The sequence below is a fragment of the Hermetia illucens genome, chromosome 3, assembly GCF_905115235.1.
Source record: "Hermetia illucens chromosome 3, iHerIll2.2.curated.20191125, whole genome shotgun sequence".
Lineage (NCBI taxonomy): Eukaryota > Metazoa > Arthropoda > Insecta > Diptera > Stratiomyidae > Hermetia > Hermetia illucens.
Genome location: NC_051851.1, coordinates 48,615,609 through 48,634,139, shown reverse-complemented (window position 1 = coordinate 48,634,139; position 18,531 = coordinate 48,615,609). Strand labels below are relative to the sequence as shown.

Here is an 18,531-nt window from a genome sequence, read left to right as displayed (position 1 = left end):
GTCTTATATGTTGTTGATTTTCCTGGAGTGAATCCCTTTTGGTATGCACCAATGATGTTTTGAGCGTATCTTATAATTGGTACTCAAGAACGTACCCCTATAATTGCTCCACTGGGTGATATCTCTCTTTTATGTATGGTGCAGATAATGCCTCGTTGTCAATTGTCATTCATTGATTCACTGTCCCACACCCTGAGTACAAGTTGATGAACCCCTGGATGTGGATGGTCGCTTCTAACTTGTGATTCCATCAACTTCGACTTATTGTTGTTAAGCCAATAAATTGCACGGACTGTTTCTTCTATGCTTGGTGGTGGCAGCATTTGTCCGTTATCTTCAGTTGGGGGGACGTCTAACTCGTCGATATTTTGGTTGCTGAGTAGTTCGTTAAAATACTCAACCCCCCGCTTCAATATGCCCATTCTGTCAGTTGGTAAAACTTCCGCCCCAGGTGCAGTTGCTTCCTGTACTTTTCGAGTTTTCAGACCTGTCACTTATCCGCTCAATCGAGATCGTGATAAATCGCTGCCCGTGCCCGCGTTCTTTGAGAATGGAACATTACTCGGCATGCCCCATTCTTCCGTTCCGTTGCTAGCTTACATTCATCATCGAACCAGCCATTCCGACTTTTTTGCGGCCGTATCAATGACAACGCTTTCCACGTGATTGTGAAAATCATTTGTCGATGCTTCATCTTCAGAACATCTGTTGACTGCCGTTATTGCAGCATCCATTTCCCCCTTATAGGTGTTACGAAGGGCTTTGTTGTGGATGACTGCAATATTCACGCTCACTTGATTCTCAGAAGGGATTGTAGGCGATGGTGTTCTTCGGCACAGGAGGACCATGCCCCTATATGTTCTGAAATCCATCAACGCTGAGAAGTAGCGGCGTTCAATCAAAATATGCTCAATTTGGTTGAAAGTGGTCAGGTCTGGAAAGGCCCACATATATTTGTGGGCCACTTTTCACGCAAACCACGTACTTTCGTCTACCATTTCGTGCGATTCTACTAACTGAATAATCCGCAGTTCATTATCACTGGTATCCTTATGTAGGGGCGTGAACGTTAACGGTACTTATATTTCTAAATCTGACTCTAATATGCAATGAGCATACCTGTTCGCTTATGCTTTTAAAGCCGATAACAGCAGGTTTCATTTTTTGGCTGACTAGGAAACCTACTCCGTGCCCATAGTTTACTCGATGGCCGCTATAATATATGCTGTAGTGGCTCTTCTACAGGAAACCTGCCCCTGTTCAGCGCATCTCTTGCAACGCTGTTACATCAGCCTTATATTGGGACAGGGTATTGGCTAGCTGTCGAGCAGCATTTGGTCTGTACAGGGAGCGCACGTGTCATGAGAAAATGGGCAAATCGTTATTCCGTTTTCGTTGCCGGGTTCGTCGTTGTAAAATCCATCTTGTCCGGGGCTCCTTCCGTGGCTTCGTAGCTTGAGTTTTCCGTGTATGGTTGTCAGTCCTACCCAACCCCCAACCCGGAGTACCTGTTGATAAAGTTTGTCCCATTTTTAGGTGTGGGATACTCGCATTACTCTTTCTCCGTCTGCAGTTTTTCATCAAGAAAGAAAGGACCCCCAACGATTATATTTGGAAGTGAAGATAGCGTGTGGTGTACGAGCTGCCAGTATTAGTTCTGCAGGCGTTTCGCAGATTTTATGTTCCATCGTGGATATCACTCAACGTTTCGCCCTGAGACCTATACTACCCTGTGACCGCCGTGAGGATAATGTCTATGTTTGTAATATGTACGCATATCTTGTAGTTTGGAAAAATATGCAGATATATATTGGATTTGTAGCTATACACGAATGGAAAATGTGCATATAAGTTTCTCACATAAGATGAACAAAATTCGTGGTTCTTAATGTTGATCATGTGTTATTTTTAATAATGTTTCCGTGTTCGCCAGTTTTTAATAAACTCTAACATCTTTGAAGTACAAATTGGTAGCTCAATTAATTCACCAAAATTGGAGAAAATCCTAGGTTCACAGTATTTAGATAAGTTCAAGTGATGATGGCAAACTTCCAAACTTCAAACAAGAGGTCAAAAACGGTTACTTTACGTTCGATTTCTCCGAAAATTGGTGGCGCGACAAATTCTCACATCCACATTCAGAAAGGGTCGTACCTTTCCTTGCGAAGCACTCTTCTGCTTTTGATTTAATGCCTTTTTTGGTTCGATTTGTCTGGGCAGCACAGATTTGATTTCATAAATCATTTGTTATCATTTTTACCCCCAAGCAAAAGTAGCGCTCTACAGTTTCCTGATATGATTGAATTTCAATCTTTCCTGGGAAAATGAAGCACATTTTGTTCTTGGTGCTTACTCATTCCGTTCACCAAGCATGCAGAGGATGTTCCCTCCCTTCCTTCTAGGGTCTGATAGCAGGACAGAGAGAATACAGGACAGAGAACGCCTATATTGGAGATCCGACATTCTCGGTCCTGCTCCATTCGGGGTTCGAGATGGTAAATTTGTGGCGGCCGCCAGAGTTTCTAGTTGGGATTACCTTCTTCAGTCACATCAAAGTAGACTCATCAGAGCACTTGCAAATGGAAGAACCCATCGTGATAGCTTTAATTATTTATTAAACCTTGGGTTCAGTCCTGCGTGGTTAGACAACAAGGCTGTCGAATGGAAGATCGTGGTTTGAATCTCACTGGTAGTAGTGACATTTGTATCGTGATTTGACGTCGGATATCAGTCGACTCAGCTGTGAATCAGTACCTGAGTCAAATCAGGGTAATAATCTTGGGTGAGCGCAATGCTGACCATATTGCCTCTTACAGTGTACTGTAGTGACCGTAAAGGTTTTGAATGAAGTCTTCTAACGCACTTCAAGGTCGTAATCCGATATGGATGTTGCCACACGATTATTATTATTAAGTCCAGGCTCAAACATTTTCTTCACAGTCACTGGTGTGGTAAGGCAAATTGTCTCTGTCGCATTTTACCATCATTATAGGAAACTTCCACCACAGAAAAGATACGCATATGTCTCCTACTTGACGGCTTTGGTGTTATTGTTCCTTCTAGAAGGCTGCTGTTTCCTGTCGTTGCTTTTGTAGTCACGAAATATTACCACCCTTAGGGCAGAAACGAAGCTATCAATTCCATACATGTCCTCTTCTTTCCGGCTTTCGTGTTATTGTTTCTACGAATAGAAGGACTAGGGCTCATTGGCATCATTCTCGCTGATTTGGTCTCCACTTAAAACAACGGCCATAACCTCCGCCGGAACGTGCACAACGTTGTCCATCCTAGATGTGTTGGCTTGAGGCTACGCCCAGTGTGCGTTTTACCTGGGCTACACGCCTACCCCTACCTTCTGTTGAAAGTTCCGTTCCGTTGCGTTCGATTTTTCCAGATGGTGCCAAACATGTGGGTGTTCCTCATTCCCACAGAGGTTCACTTTGTTTCGCAGTGTCTTTCTCCCCAGTAAACTAAGAGGCTTCCTTGATTCACGGTGTTCGTTCAGCATGGATTCCATTATACCAGTTGCTTACTTCACTAGCTTTCTTTTCTTTTGCTTTTTCTGGCAGACTATGTAGAGATTGATCTGCGATTATTGGATTTCCATCAATTGGGATCTGAGATATATAAAGATGGTGACGCCTAGTTAGTTATTGGTACCAACCCAATTCTTGCTGACCAGTAGGGTGTTCAACTTAACCTAGTTATTTTGACACAATAATATTCTACGATATTCTTACAAAGTGTTCACTTCACAGCACCTCGATAGTTCTCTAATACTGTTGATTGTCCAAATAATTTTCCGAGGTGAGTAACCTTTTGTTCTGTTCTTCTTTTGATGTATACGGAGCCAGTTTCCTGGCGGCATATTAACATTACCTTCGGAACTTTGACTCGTTTGCTGAATAAATAGGAAGTGGCAATAGTGGTGGTGGTCGACGGTAGGCTTTGTTCCGCCCTTTAGTTATTCAAAATGAAATCTCCCTCAAATAATCTCAAAAGTAACTTTAATCTTCTGGTAGTGTATGAGTAAACATAAAATTCTAGAATTTTTCCCAGCAGTAAACAAAAACAATGAATCCAATGGAGGATTTCTAGATTGTTTTGAATAGTCCTAAAATAGGTCGATCGTCTTAAACAGAATAGACTCCAATATCAACGGTCAAAATATTCCAGGCCACTAAAGATCTATTTACTATCTAATTGTCAATAAACTTCATATTATTGTTTCTGTCTGACATTGCTATCGTTCGTCCCATCTCCGTTTCTGTAAGTAATTCGTGTCGGGCTTGGACTTTTGAATACGTTCCAAATTCCTATCCGTTCATTGATGGCGTCTACCAGTCAATTTGTCGGCGTCGCCTGTATCTTTTCATAAATTTGTCATCTCGCAAACAGATATTATACCATTAACTTGTCCCTTCCAAGATTTCGAAGCTTTATTGTGATAGACGTCCTGCAAATCTTACAATTATTTATAGAATCTGAACCCAAATGCACTTACGTTTGCCTTTTTTAAATAATATGTAATAGTAATATATAACTTGAACTTTATCTTACTTATCTTATAGGTCTATGGTCAAGTTTTCGGGAAGATTAAATAGAAAATGAATCATAGCAGTCCTAGCAGCACTAACTTTGCAGGCTGTTCTATTTTCCAACGATCCTGATTTCTACGGATTTGTCAGGAGCTCGCCCTGCTTAAACCACGTCTGAACATCCTTGTAGCATGGCCCTTAATGGTCTCTTCACGCAGTTAGAGCCAGCAAAGTCGACCCCTTAAAGTGTTTGAAATATTCATGATCAATAGATGAGAACAATTAAAGTACTTAATCAACGGTAGTAAATTCAACTGCGTCTGAAAGGGCTCATAAAATTGAGTGTGGCTTGCGTAATTTAAACAAAAATATACTTACTGGAAAAAAATCTCAATTTATAATTTTTTCTAAGAAGGAGTTACTCTAAAAACAAGGAAACTAAATTGTAGCTTTGTTATTAATAGTAGGATTTCAACGAAACTTTCTAGTACGATGTTCCATCATGACACACGTTATGACACGCAATGATTTTCAGGTAGACTTAAAGAGTTTTGCAGTGGATTTACAAAATGTAGTAAATACTTTCAGCAACTTTGTATAAAAATGGTTATGGTATGGCCCCCCAGAACAGCCCAATATCGATGAAACCAACCGCATCCGAGGGACACAAAATATCATACTTCCCAGCATCGAAGGTCGAATCCGTTCCTGAGCTTTTCTCCAATATCTAGTGCAGCGAGAGGTACGAGCCCTATGTGCGATGAAGGAGGAATACAGGCCACTTATCCTTCATTTTGCTGGAGCCAAAATTGTTAAGCTGTCAGATTTTACTAAGGGCAAGCGCAACGTACACCAAGCAATCAAGAATATGGTGAGAGCCTTTAGAGTTAATAAACCATGAGATGATGAGAAAGAATCGAAGGAAAACTTTAAAATTACTTCCACGACGGTAAAGTAGTCGAATACTACCAGCAACCAATAGATTCCCAAAAAAAGAAAACAGCGCCAGGAGGGAAAATAGTGTCCAAAATTGCTGCGCCATTGGTGACATCGAGATAATGGGTGTCGGATGGAGCAAGTCAAGCAAGTTGGAGGCTCAACAAAGCCGTGTTGCTTCCGTGTTGGCAACCAGTCGCAGACATATCTTTTCGATGGTTATTCTCGGCAAGAGTACGATGGCCACTTTTGTGAATGGAGATTATGATAATCTCCCTAGCCCATGCACATGATTCCTATCAAGGATTTTGTTGAAAATAAGGGATAGGGGAAGGGAGATGGACTGACCAGTTTTAAGCAAAAGTACGTTAGGAAGACCTTCGTAACCAGGGCCGACATTGGCATTAATTTTCCCAGTGAGGTACGAGAGGAGGGGAATAATAGGCTATCAGGGGCAGGCTACATCTACTAGCGGTAGGGAAGAGGAGTGAGGAGAAGGAACACTACACCATATATTATAGTGGCCATCCAGTAAACCATGCACTCGGAGTAGGTTCCTTAATCAGCCAAAAAATGAAACCAGCTTTTATCGGCTTTGAAAACATAAGCGAACGGCTATGCACTTTGCTTTCGGGAGGCAAAGTTAGAAATATAAGCCTCATTAACGTTCACGCCCCTACAGAGAAAACTGCAGAGTCGGAGAAAGATAATTTCTTTGAAGCAGTAGAGGGAACCCTCGAAGCCTGTCCCAGGTGGTGATATCAAAATCATACCTCGAATTTTAACAGCCAAGTAGGTACGGATCCCGTATTCGGGCAATACTTTGGTTCCCATAGCTTACATAGGGATACCAATGATAACGGACTGCGAATTATTCAATTAGCAGCTTCACAGGAAATGGTTGTTGAAAGTACCTGGTTTGCGGGGAAAGAGGCCTACAAACATGCATGGAACTCTCCAGACGGGATCACTTTCAAATAAGTTGACCACGTGTTGATCGAACGCCGCCACCCCTCAGCCTAGATAAATGTCAGAACATATAGAGGGGCCAATATAGACTCGCATCACTATCTCGTTGGCATGGTGTTCGGAGCTTGAATAACAACACCACCTAGAATCTCCTCTGACAATCATTGAGGCCATCCACAGCACAGCTCTCCATAACACCAATAAGGGGGAACTGGATTACGCAATAACTGCATTCGACAGAGATCTGGAGATAATAATAATAAGAAGATTATTCCACAGAAAAAGGCAGCAAGTGGGTGAGGAAAATAAACGTCAACATCATTGACATGAAAGGAAATTAGAATTCGTTTATTTGTTCGGACATGAATTCTGTCAATGCAAATACGCCGGGCGCAACACGCAATACTACCTACAGAACCTACTTCAGCTTACGAAAACTTTTCCGCTCAAAACATCTCACCATAGGACTATGATCTTGCTAGTCCTCATGCGTTTTTCGGAGACTTGGGTTCTTAGCAAAAAAAAATTGCGAACTCTTGGCCGTGTTCAATAGAAGAATTTTCCGAAGAGTCTTTGGCCGCCTACATGAAGATGGAAGATTCCTTAGCCTACATAGCGAGGAAATCTATGAACGATACCATGACCGTCTGATTGTGGATAAATAAGATGCACTTATTCCGTATGGATGAGGGTTATTCAGCCCGAAAAGTCTATAAGAGCAATATCCATAGTAGATAAGGAAGACGAGGCAGATCTTGCCTGAGATGGAACGATGACATAGGCCAGGACGTCAGATAGCTTTTAAGGATATCAAATTGGTAGACCTCGGCCCAAAACTGGGGTGTCTGGAGTTCCGTATTGAGGCGGGCCTAGACCGGATACGGGTGTTGTGCCGTTAATGAACCTTTAGGGCGGGTGAAGTTATTAGCGAGAGAGGGAAGGCCGGGAAACCATATGAAAATTATGTTTATTATTTATTAACCATACAGCATGAAACCCGGCACCTTCGTCCATCGTCCTTACATGTTTGTAAAACAGTACAGTAAGTTGTGAAAATCATTTAAGTTCGCCGAGGCAGGCAAGCGGGCCGGAAATTTTCTTGACCGTTAGTTCTCTGACGGAAACCTCTTGTGACCAAAAGGAAAATTGAACAATAGCATCCAAGTCGTGGTAATACGTCACTTTGCAGAAAGCTATCACTCGATTAGGAGAGTCATCCTTCGTCAGCTTCACATATGAGAGCGGTGAGAGAGTTGAGTTGGCCTTGCACCTGATGTAGGTCATAATTTCTCCGGAAATGGTGAAGCACGCTAGCCCCGATAAAAACAGTTGTCTTGGTGCAACGTTCAAAAGAGGGCCGCTGGGGCGACACGATATCGAGAAGACCGCAGGTGTGGCCTGCGGTTCAGCGGTGGCAGGCGTCGATGATGCTCAAGAGGAAGTGTGCGGTGAGACTAATAGAGCGACAGTAGAACAATCGTCAGAGCTGTTTAGCACAGCCGATGTTGAGTAGGGAACATGTGCCTCGGATGGCGGGCTATTGTTAAATTGGCTTGCGAACATCTTTGGACTGGCGCAATTTTTTATGCACACACTCGAATAGTGCGTGACAGGAAAAGGCGAGTAGATTAGTCGATTGGAGCGACTTAAGTATGCCGATAGTATTGTCAGCCGCAGTCGCCGGCAAGGTATAAGCAGAGCCGCGCTCGATTAAAAAGCTGCTTGAGAGAACAGATTAGATGGTGATTTTGAGATTGTCTGTCAAATCGCCATGTGTTGATGCAGCAACTAAATCGCATCAAATAGCGTGATACCGCAGTAGGTGTTACAACGATAAGTAACGTACGGTAAGAATTTCTATGAACGCAAAGGAAATCACCAAATATTTGACATGGAAGGTCATATCATGGTACCCATTGCATTCCAACAATTTGGTGCGAATAGATTCCGGCTCTACCACACAGAGTGCCAAATGGGTTCAATACACTTAGCCACGACGTTTTTTGAATATTGATACCATTCGAAAAAAAGAAATTGGGAAACTTCAAGCAACTTCAACTTCACAACTATTAACTAAGTTTTGTGACTAGAAAAAAGAAATTTTTCAATTTTGCTTAACTTTGAATCCTCGGACCAACAACGGCAAGGATTTTCCAAACTTTGCGGGAAATGAAACAGATTCCTTCTGAAAAAATCGAATGAAGTCCGTTACTTTATTCACAAAATAAAATCGCATTTCAACATTTATACAGAATAATCGGCTTTTATCAATTAGCTAAAAACAAAAGGTCAAAGTCTTAATATTAAAATGGATCCTTCAATCCTATTGACTTTCGAAATTTGTTTGATTTTCTTGTCCTTACAGCGAGTAAGCTAGAAACGCTTTTGCTTTTTGGAAATCCTTTCACTATACTACAACCGCTATAGTTTGCAGAATTAGCTACTTCGCTCGCGCGAGCATTATCAGTCTTAACTAAATCTTTTAAAATATTTTGGAGACTTTCCTCAAGTTTTCGTGAATTTGCTGTCAATTCAGGACTATCATACGGTGATGTGTTAACATTTGAAGAATTGTCACGTTTCGCGATTGGGTAGCAGAGGCTTTTGTATCGTTCGGAATTGTATGATCCTGTATCGTTGTATATGTAGCGTTGATTGGATGTAGGTCCGTTACAAGATTTCTGGGGTACTTCCTCGAAATCCGTTTTGTAGCTATCCATGGTGAAAATGGAGTAGTCATTTTGTGATTCGTTGTTAATTGTTTGGAAGAATGTGTTTCCAGAGTGTGTCCTTTTCGGGTCAAATTGTGTTGAGTAGGAGAAGTTTTGCTTGTACTGATATGTGTCCAATTCAGTTAAATCGATGTCCTTCTGATGTTGATGCGGCTGTGACCTCGAATTTATAGCTAAAGTACGTGGTGCTTTCTTGAATTTTACTGTTAGCGGACGTTGAATGCTGCATTTTAACAAAGCGAAATCCTGATCAAGGATGTAAGTGGCATTTTGTGATTGCTGTACGTATGAGGAACATACCGATGAACACGTGTGAGCTGAATGTGATGTGGAACGCTGCGAAATATTTCTCGACAAGGCACCTTTGGCCCCATATCCTAGATTCTCCCGTCCGTGTAAGCAGGATGCACATGTACCCTAACAAACAGAATAACAAACGACATGTCTCTACATCACAAATGCAATACTGTTTTAAATCTTAAAATTGTGGAGTTAGTGATGCCACTTTTGGTTAGTAGCGAAGTCGGACGGTAATTTCTCCGCGATTTTTTGAATATTTATCTATTTTCCAAATCAACAAAATGGGAGGGCTATGCGGATCCCAAAAGGTGGTGTTTCATGAGTGTGACCTTAAACCGTGAAGCAATAAACACATTTACACTCCACGCGCGAAGCAATCATCTGGTTATAAAGTTTGCACGCTCAGCCATAAATTTTCACCAGGTTTTCCATCAGTTCCTGTTTAGAAACAAATTATCAATAAATTTAAATTGCTTTTTGGAAACCTTCCACACCACCGCTCTCATGAATTTCAATCAACCTAAAAGTGACATCACTGCGGGCAATAAATCTAGTCTGACGCTATTTACCTTGAACGCTTCCCGAAATTTATAGCTCATTATATTGTACAGGAAGGGATTTATGCACGTAGAAACAAAGTAAAGGACTCCCGAAATATGCGTGAGTACATCGTAGATTTCACTATATCTGGAATCAGCATTCATTGCGAATAAGCGTTGAGCATGATGTGGTGCCCAGCAAACGAAAAAGGCCACAACGACAGCAACTGAAAATAAAATAACATGGAAATCACATTAAAACAATATCTGCGAAAAAACAAGGAGTTGGGTAATGAAGAAATACATTTTCATGGCAATAGCCTTAATTATATCTTGCAGAGGTTGTTATAGAGAACCCGGAATTATTTATCTCATTTCAGCTTTATTAACAAGATTATTATGCGAATGGAGCAGATAGCCGCCAACCTGAGCTAATTAATTAATTCGCTTCTTTGTGTTTATATAATTTGTTGACGAATAGGCTGTTAGGGATTCATATTAACTTTCTTGATTCCAAAATTACGACGGGAATGAATGTAATCATCCAGAAAGCCTAAGACGAACATGAAATTTAAAGAGACAGAACAGATTTAACATTGGCTTTAATTTAAATGAAGGAAATGTCCAATGAGTATGAATGTCGTCTATATTTTCTGTTAAAATGATTTGATACTGCAGAGAGAAAAAAAAGCAATTTGCAATGTACACACTGGCACAATAGTGTCTAGATCTTTTGGTTTTTTTTCTGTAAAATTCAAATAAAAAGTAGAAAGTTAATTTTTGTAATTTTATTATAAAGGCCACATTCTGGTTTACGAAATATGGAATTATTAGTGTGGTTTTTGGACAAATTTATATCCCACTCATCTTGTAGATTTTCAAGCCATTGTTATCTTTTTCTGCATCCGGGTTCCGTAACCACACTCGGCTTCTACCTTGAACACACATTTTCTCGAGAGTCAAATCGGGAGAGTTACCACATTTATTTGTCCAAACATTCACGAAGTGCTCGGAAATCGCTTCATTATGTGATAAAAGAATAAGTGATCGAAATCCACCATGGCTGCCTGAATTGCTGAATCGGCTGCCTCGAAGTCGAAGAAATAATAACGCAATTGATGGTCATATTCCAAATAAAGGAGGAGGGTTTGTATTATCCTCAGTATAAGAAAAATAAAATGCTGAGATCAGGGAAATATATAAATAACGTTTAGTCGAAGCTATTCCGCTATGCTAAATGCTACCTGATCTCTCTTGGTGCCTGTCGCGAGACCGGCCGACAGGAACAACATGATCGGATCGAAAAGCTAGCTTTGGAAAAATGCTAGAGCGTTCGCCACGGCAGGACGGGCTCCGGTGCTGTCAATAAATGGGCAAGGATTCTTGACGCATGGCATCAGGACGTAAATAAGTCAGTCCGAGCAAAACAAATACGTGTCTGCACGCTAAATATTTGCACTCTAATTGGAAAGACCGAGGATCTTGCAAGAAGCCTTCGGAAAAGGCGCATTGATATCTGCCCTCTGCAAGAAACCTGGTCTGGTGCCAAAAGTTGCGACATTGAACACGAGCATGGTACAAATGGCTATAAACTTCTCCATTTTGGTAGTCCACATATTTCACATTGCCGTAATGTCATTAAATAAGTGGAATAATTTGATGATTAGCTGATGGATGCCAAGAAAGATGCCTTCTGGCATCGATGAAAAGGCCTGCAACGTGGCCCCTAATGACTATATCATCATTGCTGATGGTCATGTGGGTGAAAAGGTAGACGATAACAGGTGTCATGCGGGGAAGGGGTTTGGAGCGCACTATGAGGATGGCGAGCGTGTAATCGATTTTGCGGACACCGATGACCGTCAAGTCGCGACGGATAGATGGCGAAAATATTTCGAGCAAATTTCAACTAAAGAATTTGTTCATCCTCCACTTCCACAATCATTGCCCACATTTGGAGCAGTTCCACCTGTCAGGGGAACTCCGCCTCGGGCTGATTCCAGTTAACCCGTTGGGGAGTTCCGTCCCCACGTACTCGAGGAGGGCGATCAGACCCGAGTCTGCAAGGAACTCATCTGAAGTGGCTCTGCCACGAAGCCTCACCGGAGGTTATCTGGTACCATGGGAACCGAGATGGCCCTCTGAGGGCATATGCTCCAGGAGTATTCCTGGAGGATGTGCTCTCGGCCCGGTTATTTGCGGTTGGCCCCCTAGTGGGAGTTTCATGGTGGTTGTGGTTATGCCTACATCGCGGGCAGAGCTCCCCGGAGCTCACGCGTGGAGTTGCGTTTTACAACTCGGGCGCCGTACCCCTTAGTTGCGGCAGAGGTGTTAGATAGGCCTCGCATCCACTGGTATGAATGCTGAGCCTGCACTCAGTATAAACCAGGACCGCTGTGTTTTCATGGCGGGGCTCCGATTGTGGTCACAAATTCAATCCGTGTCCGAAGAGGACCGTGGGATTAAGCCTTCACGGCAGGTACTCACGTTAAACCCCCCAGGACTTTCGTGTCAGGGGAACTGGGTGCTCAGAGGTGCCGGTGAGGAAGACGGGGCGACAACCCTGTAGGCCAAACCAAAACCAAGTGGCCGAGGAGAACCTCCAATGTGGTGGCACCGGGAGACGCTGTAATCACTTTGGTTTGCCGGCTGTGATGCAGTAGGCGAATGCTCCAAAGGCCTAATTAGGACGATCAGACCCGAGTCTGCACGGGGACTCATCTGAAGTGGCAAATTGGTCACGAAACCTTACCAGGGGTATATTGGTACCATGGGAACCGGGAAAGCCCCTGGACTCTCATACTTCGGGTGAACTCCCGTTGTATGTGAATACAGCTCGGTTATTTGCGGTTGGCCCCCTAGTGGGAGTTTCATGGTGGTTGTGGTTGTGCTCAAGCGAGAAGAGACCTCCGGGCCTCGGCGTGGTGTTGCGTTTCAACACGGGTGCCATACTCCATAGTTCGGTAGATATTTAGGTAACTCTTGCATCCACCAGTATGAATGCTAAGCCATGCACTTGGTATAGACTGGTACCGTTGTTGCTTGTCTCAGCCGGACTCTGATTGTGGTCACAAAATCAATCCGTGTCTGAAGAGGACCATAGGATTAAGTCTCCACCACAGGTACCTACGTTAAACACCAAAGGGCTTAACTGTCAGGGGAACTGAAGTCGAGAAAGCAATAAATCGAATGAAATCGAGGAAAGCGTCTTAACCTGACGGCATCATATCCGAGATCTGGAAAGCGTAGAGCTGGGACCCAATACTGTGGCTCAGTGTATTCTTTAATTGGGTTGTTGAAGAAAGTACCACCGTTCCAATATGGAAAAATAAAGATAATCCATAAGAATGCTCAAACTACTTTCCCATACCATGAAGATGTTTGAACGTATTCGTGACAACGGTATTCTCGAAATCCTTAAAATAACAGCGAATAAAGCCGGATTTGTCAAGAACTGTGGAACTACTGACGAAATACACGCTGCACGGTTCCTCATGGCGAAACACCGTGAAAAGCATCCCTCTCTTTCCCTTTTTGTGCCCCTGCCCTGCTGCCGCTAATAGTCCTGTCAAGGTATTTTAGGTTGTGATCAAACTTTTTCTGAATGTTCATGTAACATATCAGCCACCTCCGGACAAATACGAAACCTCTTCTTTACGTTTTATTTAAAACCTTGGTCTATCCGACGCAATCGCTTCCTTTGGGTTCGCTACCATCAAATGCTCAAACAAGGGCAAACAGCTATCCAAAGTGGGGGAGGTCCAAGTACACAGAAGAGAAGTATAGTATATCTTTTCCACTGAAAAATCCCGGGAAGAGGGCGAGGAGTTTCTGAAACAGGTATTAGTTTTAACACTGGTTGTTATTAAATCGGTTCACTGTCTGTCTTTCTGGTCATCTGCCTCTCTGACACACCAATATTTCTTAGAAAGGGTTACATTTATTGTCCTGGCATTTAGTAAAAATACTGCAATTGTGAACCTCAACACATATGATGAACTGCATTACTGTACGTTGAACTTAAAGGAGGTTCAGCATGCAGGTAAAAGATGGGTGAACAATTACGTTTAACCAAATATAGCCATATTAGGTATCAACTGAAAAGTCTCGTTTAGTACTTTCCGAAATAGGTATTAGTATTCATCTTGCTTGCAAAAGGGAAGAGTGCAGGAGTCCGAAACCGGTCAATTTCTTCAAGGACTCATTTTTAGAAGCTATTCAATCGATAGATCTGAAAAAAATTATAGTCGCCCATGCGCATGGTATTGAGGCCTCGAAATAATTTTCGTCTGATCAAATAAAATTAATATTTGTTCATTATTCTATTTGAAAAATTTTCTTCAAGTACCCGACACCCTTCTACGAAGCTTGGTTGAAATCGTACTATTTTTAACAAAGTTAGAAAACTTCTCTCTTTCGCATCAGATTACTACACTATAAAAGATAAAATGTCACTAGGATATTTATCATAATTGGAAATCGACTATATTTGCAGTATATACACTACGAGCTAAATATAAGTGGAACCATGGTGCACCCAAACATCCTTGCATAAAAACTCAAAACTTTGATACTTGGTTACTTATGTCTGTCTGACTTTCTCTAAAAATATTACTATTACAGCATGGCGATTGCAGTTCCATGGGTTCACTCCAACGACGAGGATATTTTTATCCTTCGTTATTTTCGTAGGCACCCCGTTGCTTCAGGATGAATGTAGAATTTGATGACACTTTCTGCTTCTCATTCATATCGGAAAAAAAGAAACGCAACAAATTTCAGTACGTCATTCTCACCAGTAAATTTCCGGCCACGGACAAGATTGGGATTGGAATCTTCGTATTCGCCTATGAGGCCTCGACTGTATACGACATACATGTTTTAGGTATGTGTTGTATGGGGCTTCCATTCAGGCTCACCTTCGTATTGTTATTTCTTTTCATATTTGATGTTCTATGAAACTACATTTCAGCTTCATTATCATTATACTGAAGACTATGCAAGTGATAGAACTATAGCAGCGAACACTGGCAAAACATCCATATAAGTGCCAACACTAGTAAAACATCCGTATAATTTTCTCAATTGAGTAACTATCATATTTCGGGGATCAGTTTTTTCTTTTTGACATTTTTCGTTTATGTGATCCTGGTCTACAAGGTGCTTTACTACTCCCAACCTTAGATGATGATTTTTGTTTTTCTTGCCACATTCCGCTTTTCTTAAGTGGTCCATAACTCGCATGTGAATCAATCTCTTAGGTCCTCTCCTATGTACTTCATCACATAGTCCAGGCAGGTTGTATTATCGATTCCATATATACTGGTTTCCTCCATATGCATGCCCATCGTAGATCGAAACAAGTTGAAATATCGGAAGCTGGACACTTCGGGTTTCCCAGTTTCGTGTTCATCTTGTGTAAGAAACTTCCTATGCTCGTTTTCCAATTCGTACATATCTCCAATTTAAAATAATCCTTGATTTACCGTATTTTCAAACTCCAACTCCACCGTTCATATAAGTTCACTTTATATGATGATGATAGCATACATGTCTTAGAGTGTGATAAATCCAAGGGAAGTACAAAATTTTAACCTTCTACTTTGTTAATAATAGTTAGATTTTTAAAATTCAAAAATTATGTATTATAACCGTACCTCCTTATAACCGTACCAAATTTTGAACTTTTAGAATGAACTTAAGGGAGGTTTCCAGCTAAATTTATAAAAAATGATAATATACAATTATTAACTTTATTTGAGTAGATATCGGAATACAAGGTATTTGGTGACTAGATTTCGTATGGAGGCCCCATTGTGAATTTTGACAGGGTTTCCGGTAAGATAGGTTCTGAGAACGAGCAGACATTTAGCGCGTATCAAAAATAGGAGAAGAAGAAAAAAGATTTCATTTAATACTACAAACAAAAAATTTACACACCCCTTTCACATGTGTGGCAAGCCCCTCTTAGACTCAATGCAAAACAATGCTGCCCGTTGTATGTAAAGAAATTCATAGAATACACGTTCTCATTAAATTTCGTGACAATCGGTTCAGCCGTTTCGGAGTAAATCGGGAGTGACAGACAGGTAGACAAACAGCCGGAGAAACAGACATTGAATCTATTCTAATGAGGTTTTGCTCTCCAAAACCCTGAGAAAAGAGATGACAGTACCACGGAGAAACCAAAGATAGAATTATAATAATACCAGATTACGTCATTAACAAATGCAATCCATGACATTAAATCATCCGGCAGGAACAACTCATTGTGAACATAGAAAGGAAGGGAAAATATATACAGCATGAAGAGCTACCGTCATAGTAAACAAGGAGGAATGCGATAAGAAAGTCACGAAAAAGCTGCAGCAAAGGGAAAGTCCATAAAATCCATGAAAACGGTCTAAAAGAACTAAATCTTGTCTAAATTTCTGTTCAGAAAGAAATCCTCAAAAAATTAAACAGAGAAGGCAATAAATTTGGTGTAAATTGCAAAATGATTCCTTTTTAATCGGGATCAGCCCCTGTTGTATAATACGCCAAAGGAGTCTCATAACTTTTCATGGTTGAAGCACAAAACTTTCCGTTTCTGACTTTTAATTGTCCGGAGTTTCAAGTTGCATGAGGTTGACCACTGTCAATGGCCCACATGGTTCGCTATGAAATTCAATCCCATGAAAAAGCACAGTTTTTGGAACCCACAGAAACTCAGATATCGCTCGGAGTTGAGCGGTAACCGGAAAAAACGAAATAAATACCAACTCGATCGCCCGCGTGAAGCTGTAAGATTTGACACCCGAATTTTGTGATCGGGAGGGAAGATTCTCGATTATTAAGAAGTGGGACCTTCACGGTTTCCAAAATTCCTTATTATTCTCCTACCTGCGGTTGTTAGGGGGAGAAGGGGAAAAAAGAGTGCTCGAATTATAATCTTAGCTCGGCTCCATGACTATTATCTAATAACAAATCGGAAATCAGAAGCTTGATGCTTCAGGTATGAAAGATTTTGTTTGTTTCTTACGTAAGTATATTTGAATAAAAAACTATTCCATTTGTTCGTAGCGCAACTTTGGCCTACTGTAACTTTATCAATAATAGTACGATTTTGATCAAACTGGGGATATCATGCTCCATGCTATAGTCTATATTATTTCAACTCTAGGATAAATTTAAGGGGGGTTTCTAGGTAATTTCCCCAAAAATATAGTAATATACTATTATTCACTTAATTTGAGTAGATATCGATGTGGAAATTTCTTTGAGGCGTGGACACCGTATGGACGCATCTTCGTTCTTTCTAGATTTTCCGGTTGGGTTGTTTCTGGGAATGAATCCTTTAAAGAAATCACCACTTTCGATTGCCTACACTCCCCGCCTTCCCAACAAATGTCAAAACTGTCGAAAAATACTAATCGAAACCTTTCATTTGATGCTCCACATAATTATATTTGGTGAAAAAATGTTACACCCTCCTTTTACATGTATGAGAAAACCTATCTTAGCTTCAAGGTGGAAAAATGTAATTTACCGCGGATTTGTCACCTTCTCACCGAATTTCGTATTAATTGGTTTAGCCGTTTTTCAGAAAAATGGGTGTAACAGACAGACAGACAGACTGACAGACAGATAGATAAACATTGAACCGATTTTAATAAACTTTTATTTTACAAACAAAACCTTAAAAAACTGGGTGATTCCATAAATTGATATACGCAAAGAGACGAAAAGCGATAAATTTGAAAAACTTGATATCACGATCCATGTATTTAAACACTATTTAATCATTGCATGTGGAATCTCGGTACAACAGAAACTCTGTATTACTGACCTTCGAACTAGGTATTAATAGTCCTGCCTCAACTGAAACAGCTACCGAAAAATGGGCACAACTCTCATCATCGCTCTTCTCCAAATGACGTTAGATTTTTCTCATAAATTCGAATATCGCAATTTATGTTGCTCGCCATGGAAATCATCTGAACATTATCCAAATGTGTTGCACAGAGCATGATGCCTTCACTTCTTAATAATATGTTGATTACCTTTCAAGTTAATCCCATGAAATGTTTGTCTATAGCCAAAAGCGTAGTCGTAGACGTCAGACATATCAAACCCCTAAAATTACTTTCAAATGAAGCAGAGCAATGGTTGGGTAACCATTTGGTTCAAGTTAGAGGTTAAAATATTTGCAAATGTAGCAGATTCCTTTGTTGATCTGGTAAAAGGTACAACCTCATTGTGTAGATGAAAAGGATATTTCAGAGCATCACTCTCCAAAGTGTGCAGTGAAAGATTATTTGATATTCTTACTGAACGTAATACTAATAGACCACTTTTTAAGGATGTGTTGTGGTAGTTTCTTTGATTCGCATCATCCTTCTCAACGAATGCAGTACACCTTTTTAGCTTAAATTTAATTTGCTTTTGTCTCAATTTTATCATAAACTGCGTCATGGTTCGAATTCACAAATTCCGTATCAGTTTCTTATTTTGGGAATTGCAACTACAAACAATACA

The 18,531-nt window shown here is 41.0% G+C and overlaps 1 protein-coding gene across 1 annotated transcript in view; it reads right to left on the bottom strand.

Moving 5' to 3' along the window:
• Positions 1 to 8,657: 8,657 nt before the first annotated feature.
• LOC119653219 (pyrokinin-1 receptor-like) overlaps positions 8,658 to 18,531 on the bottom strand; it is a 379,838-nt gene continuing 369,964 nt past the window's right edge. Inside the window, exons 6-7 of the mRNA XM_038057794.1 lie at positions 10,045 to 10,241; positions 8,658 to 9,592 (exon numbers count right to left, since the gene is read on the bottom strand). Coding sequence (XP_037913722.1) covers positions 8,747 to 9,592; positions 10,045 to 10,241 — 1,043 coding nt within the window. The 3' untranslated portion in view covers positions 8,658 to 8,746. The remainder of the gene's footprint in view (positions 9,593 to 10,044; positions 10,242 to 18,531) is intronic.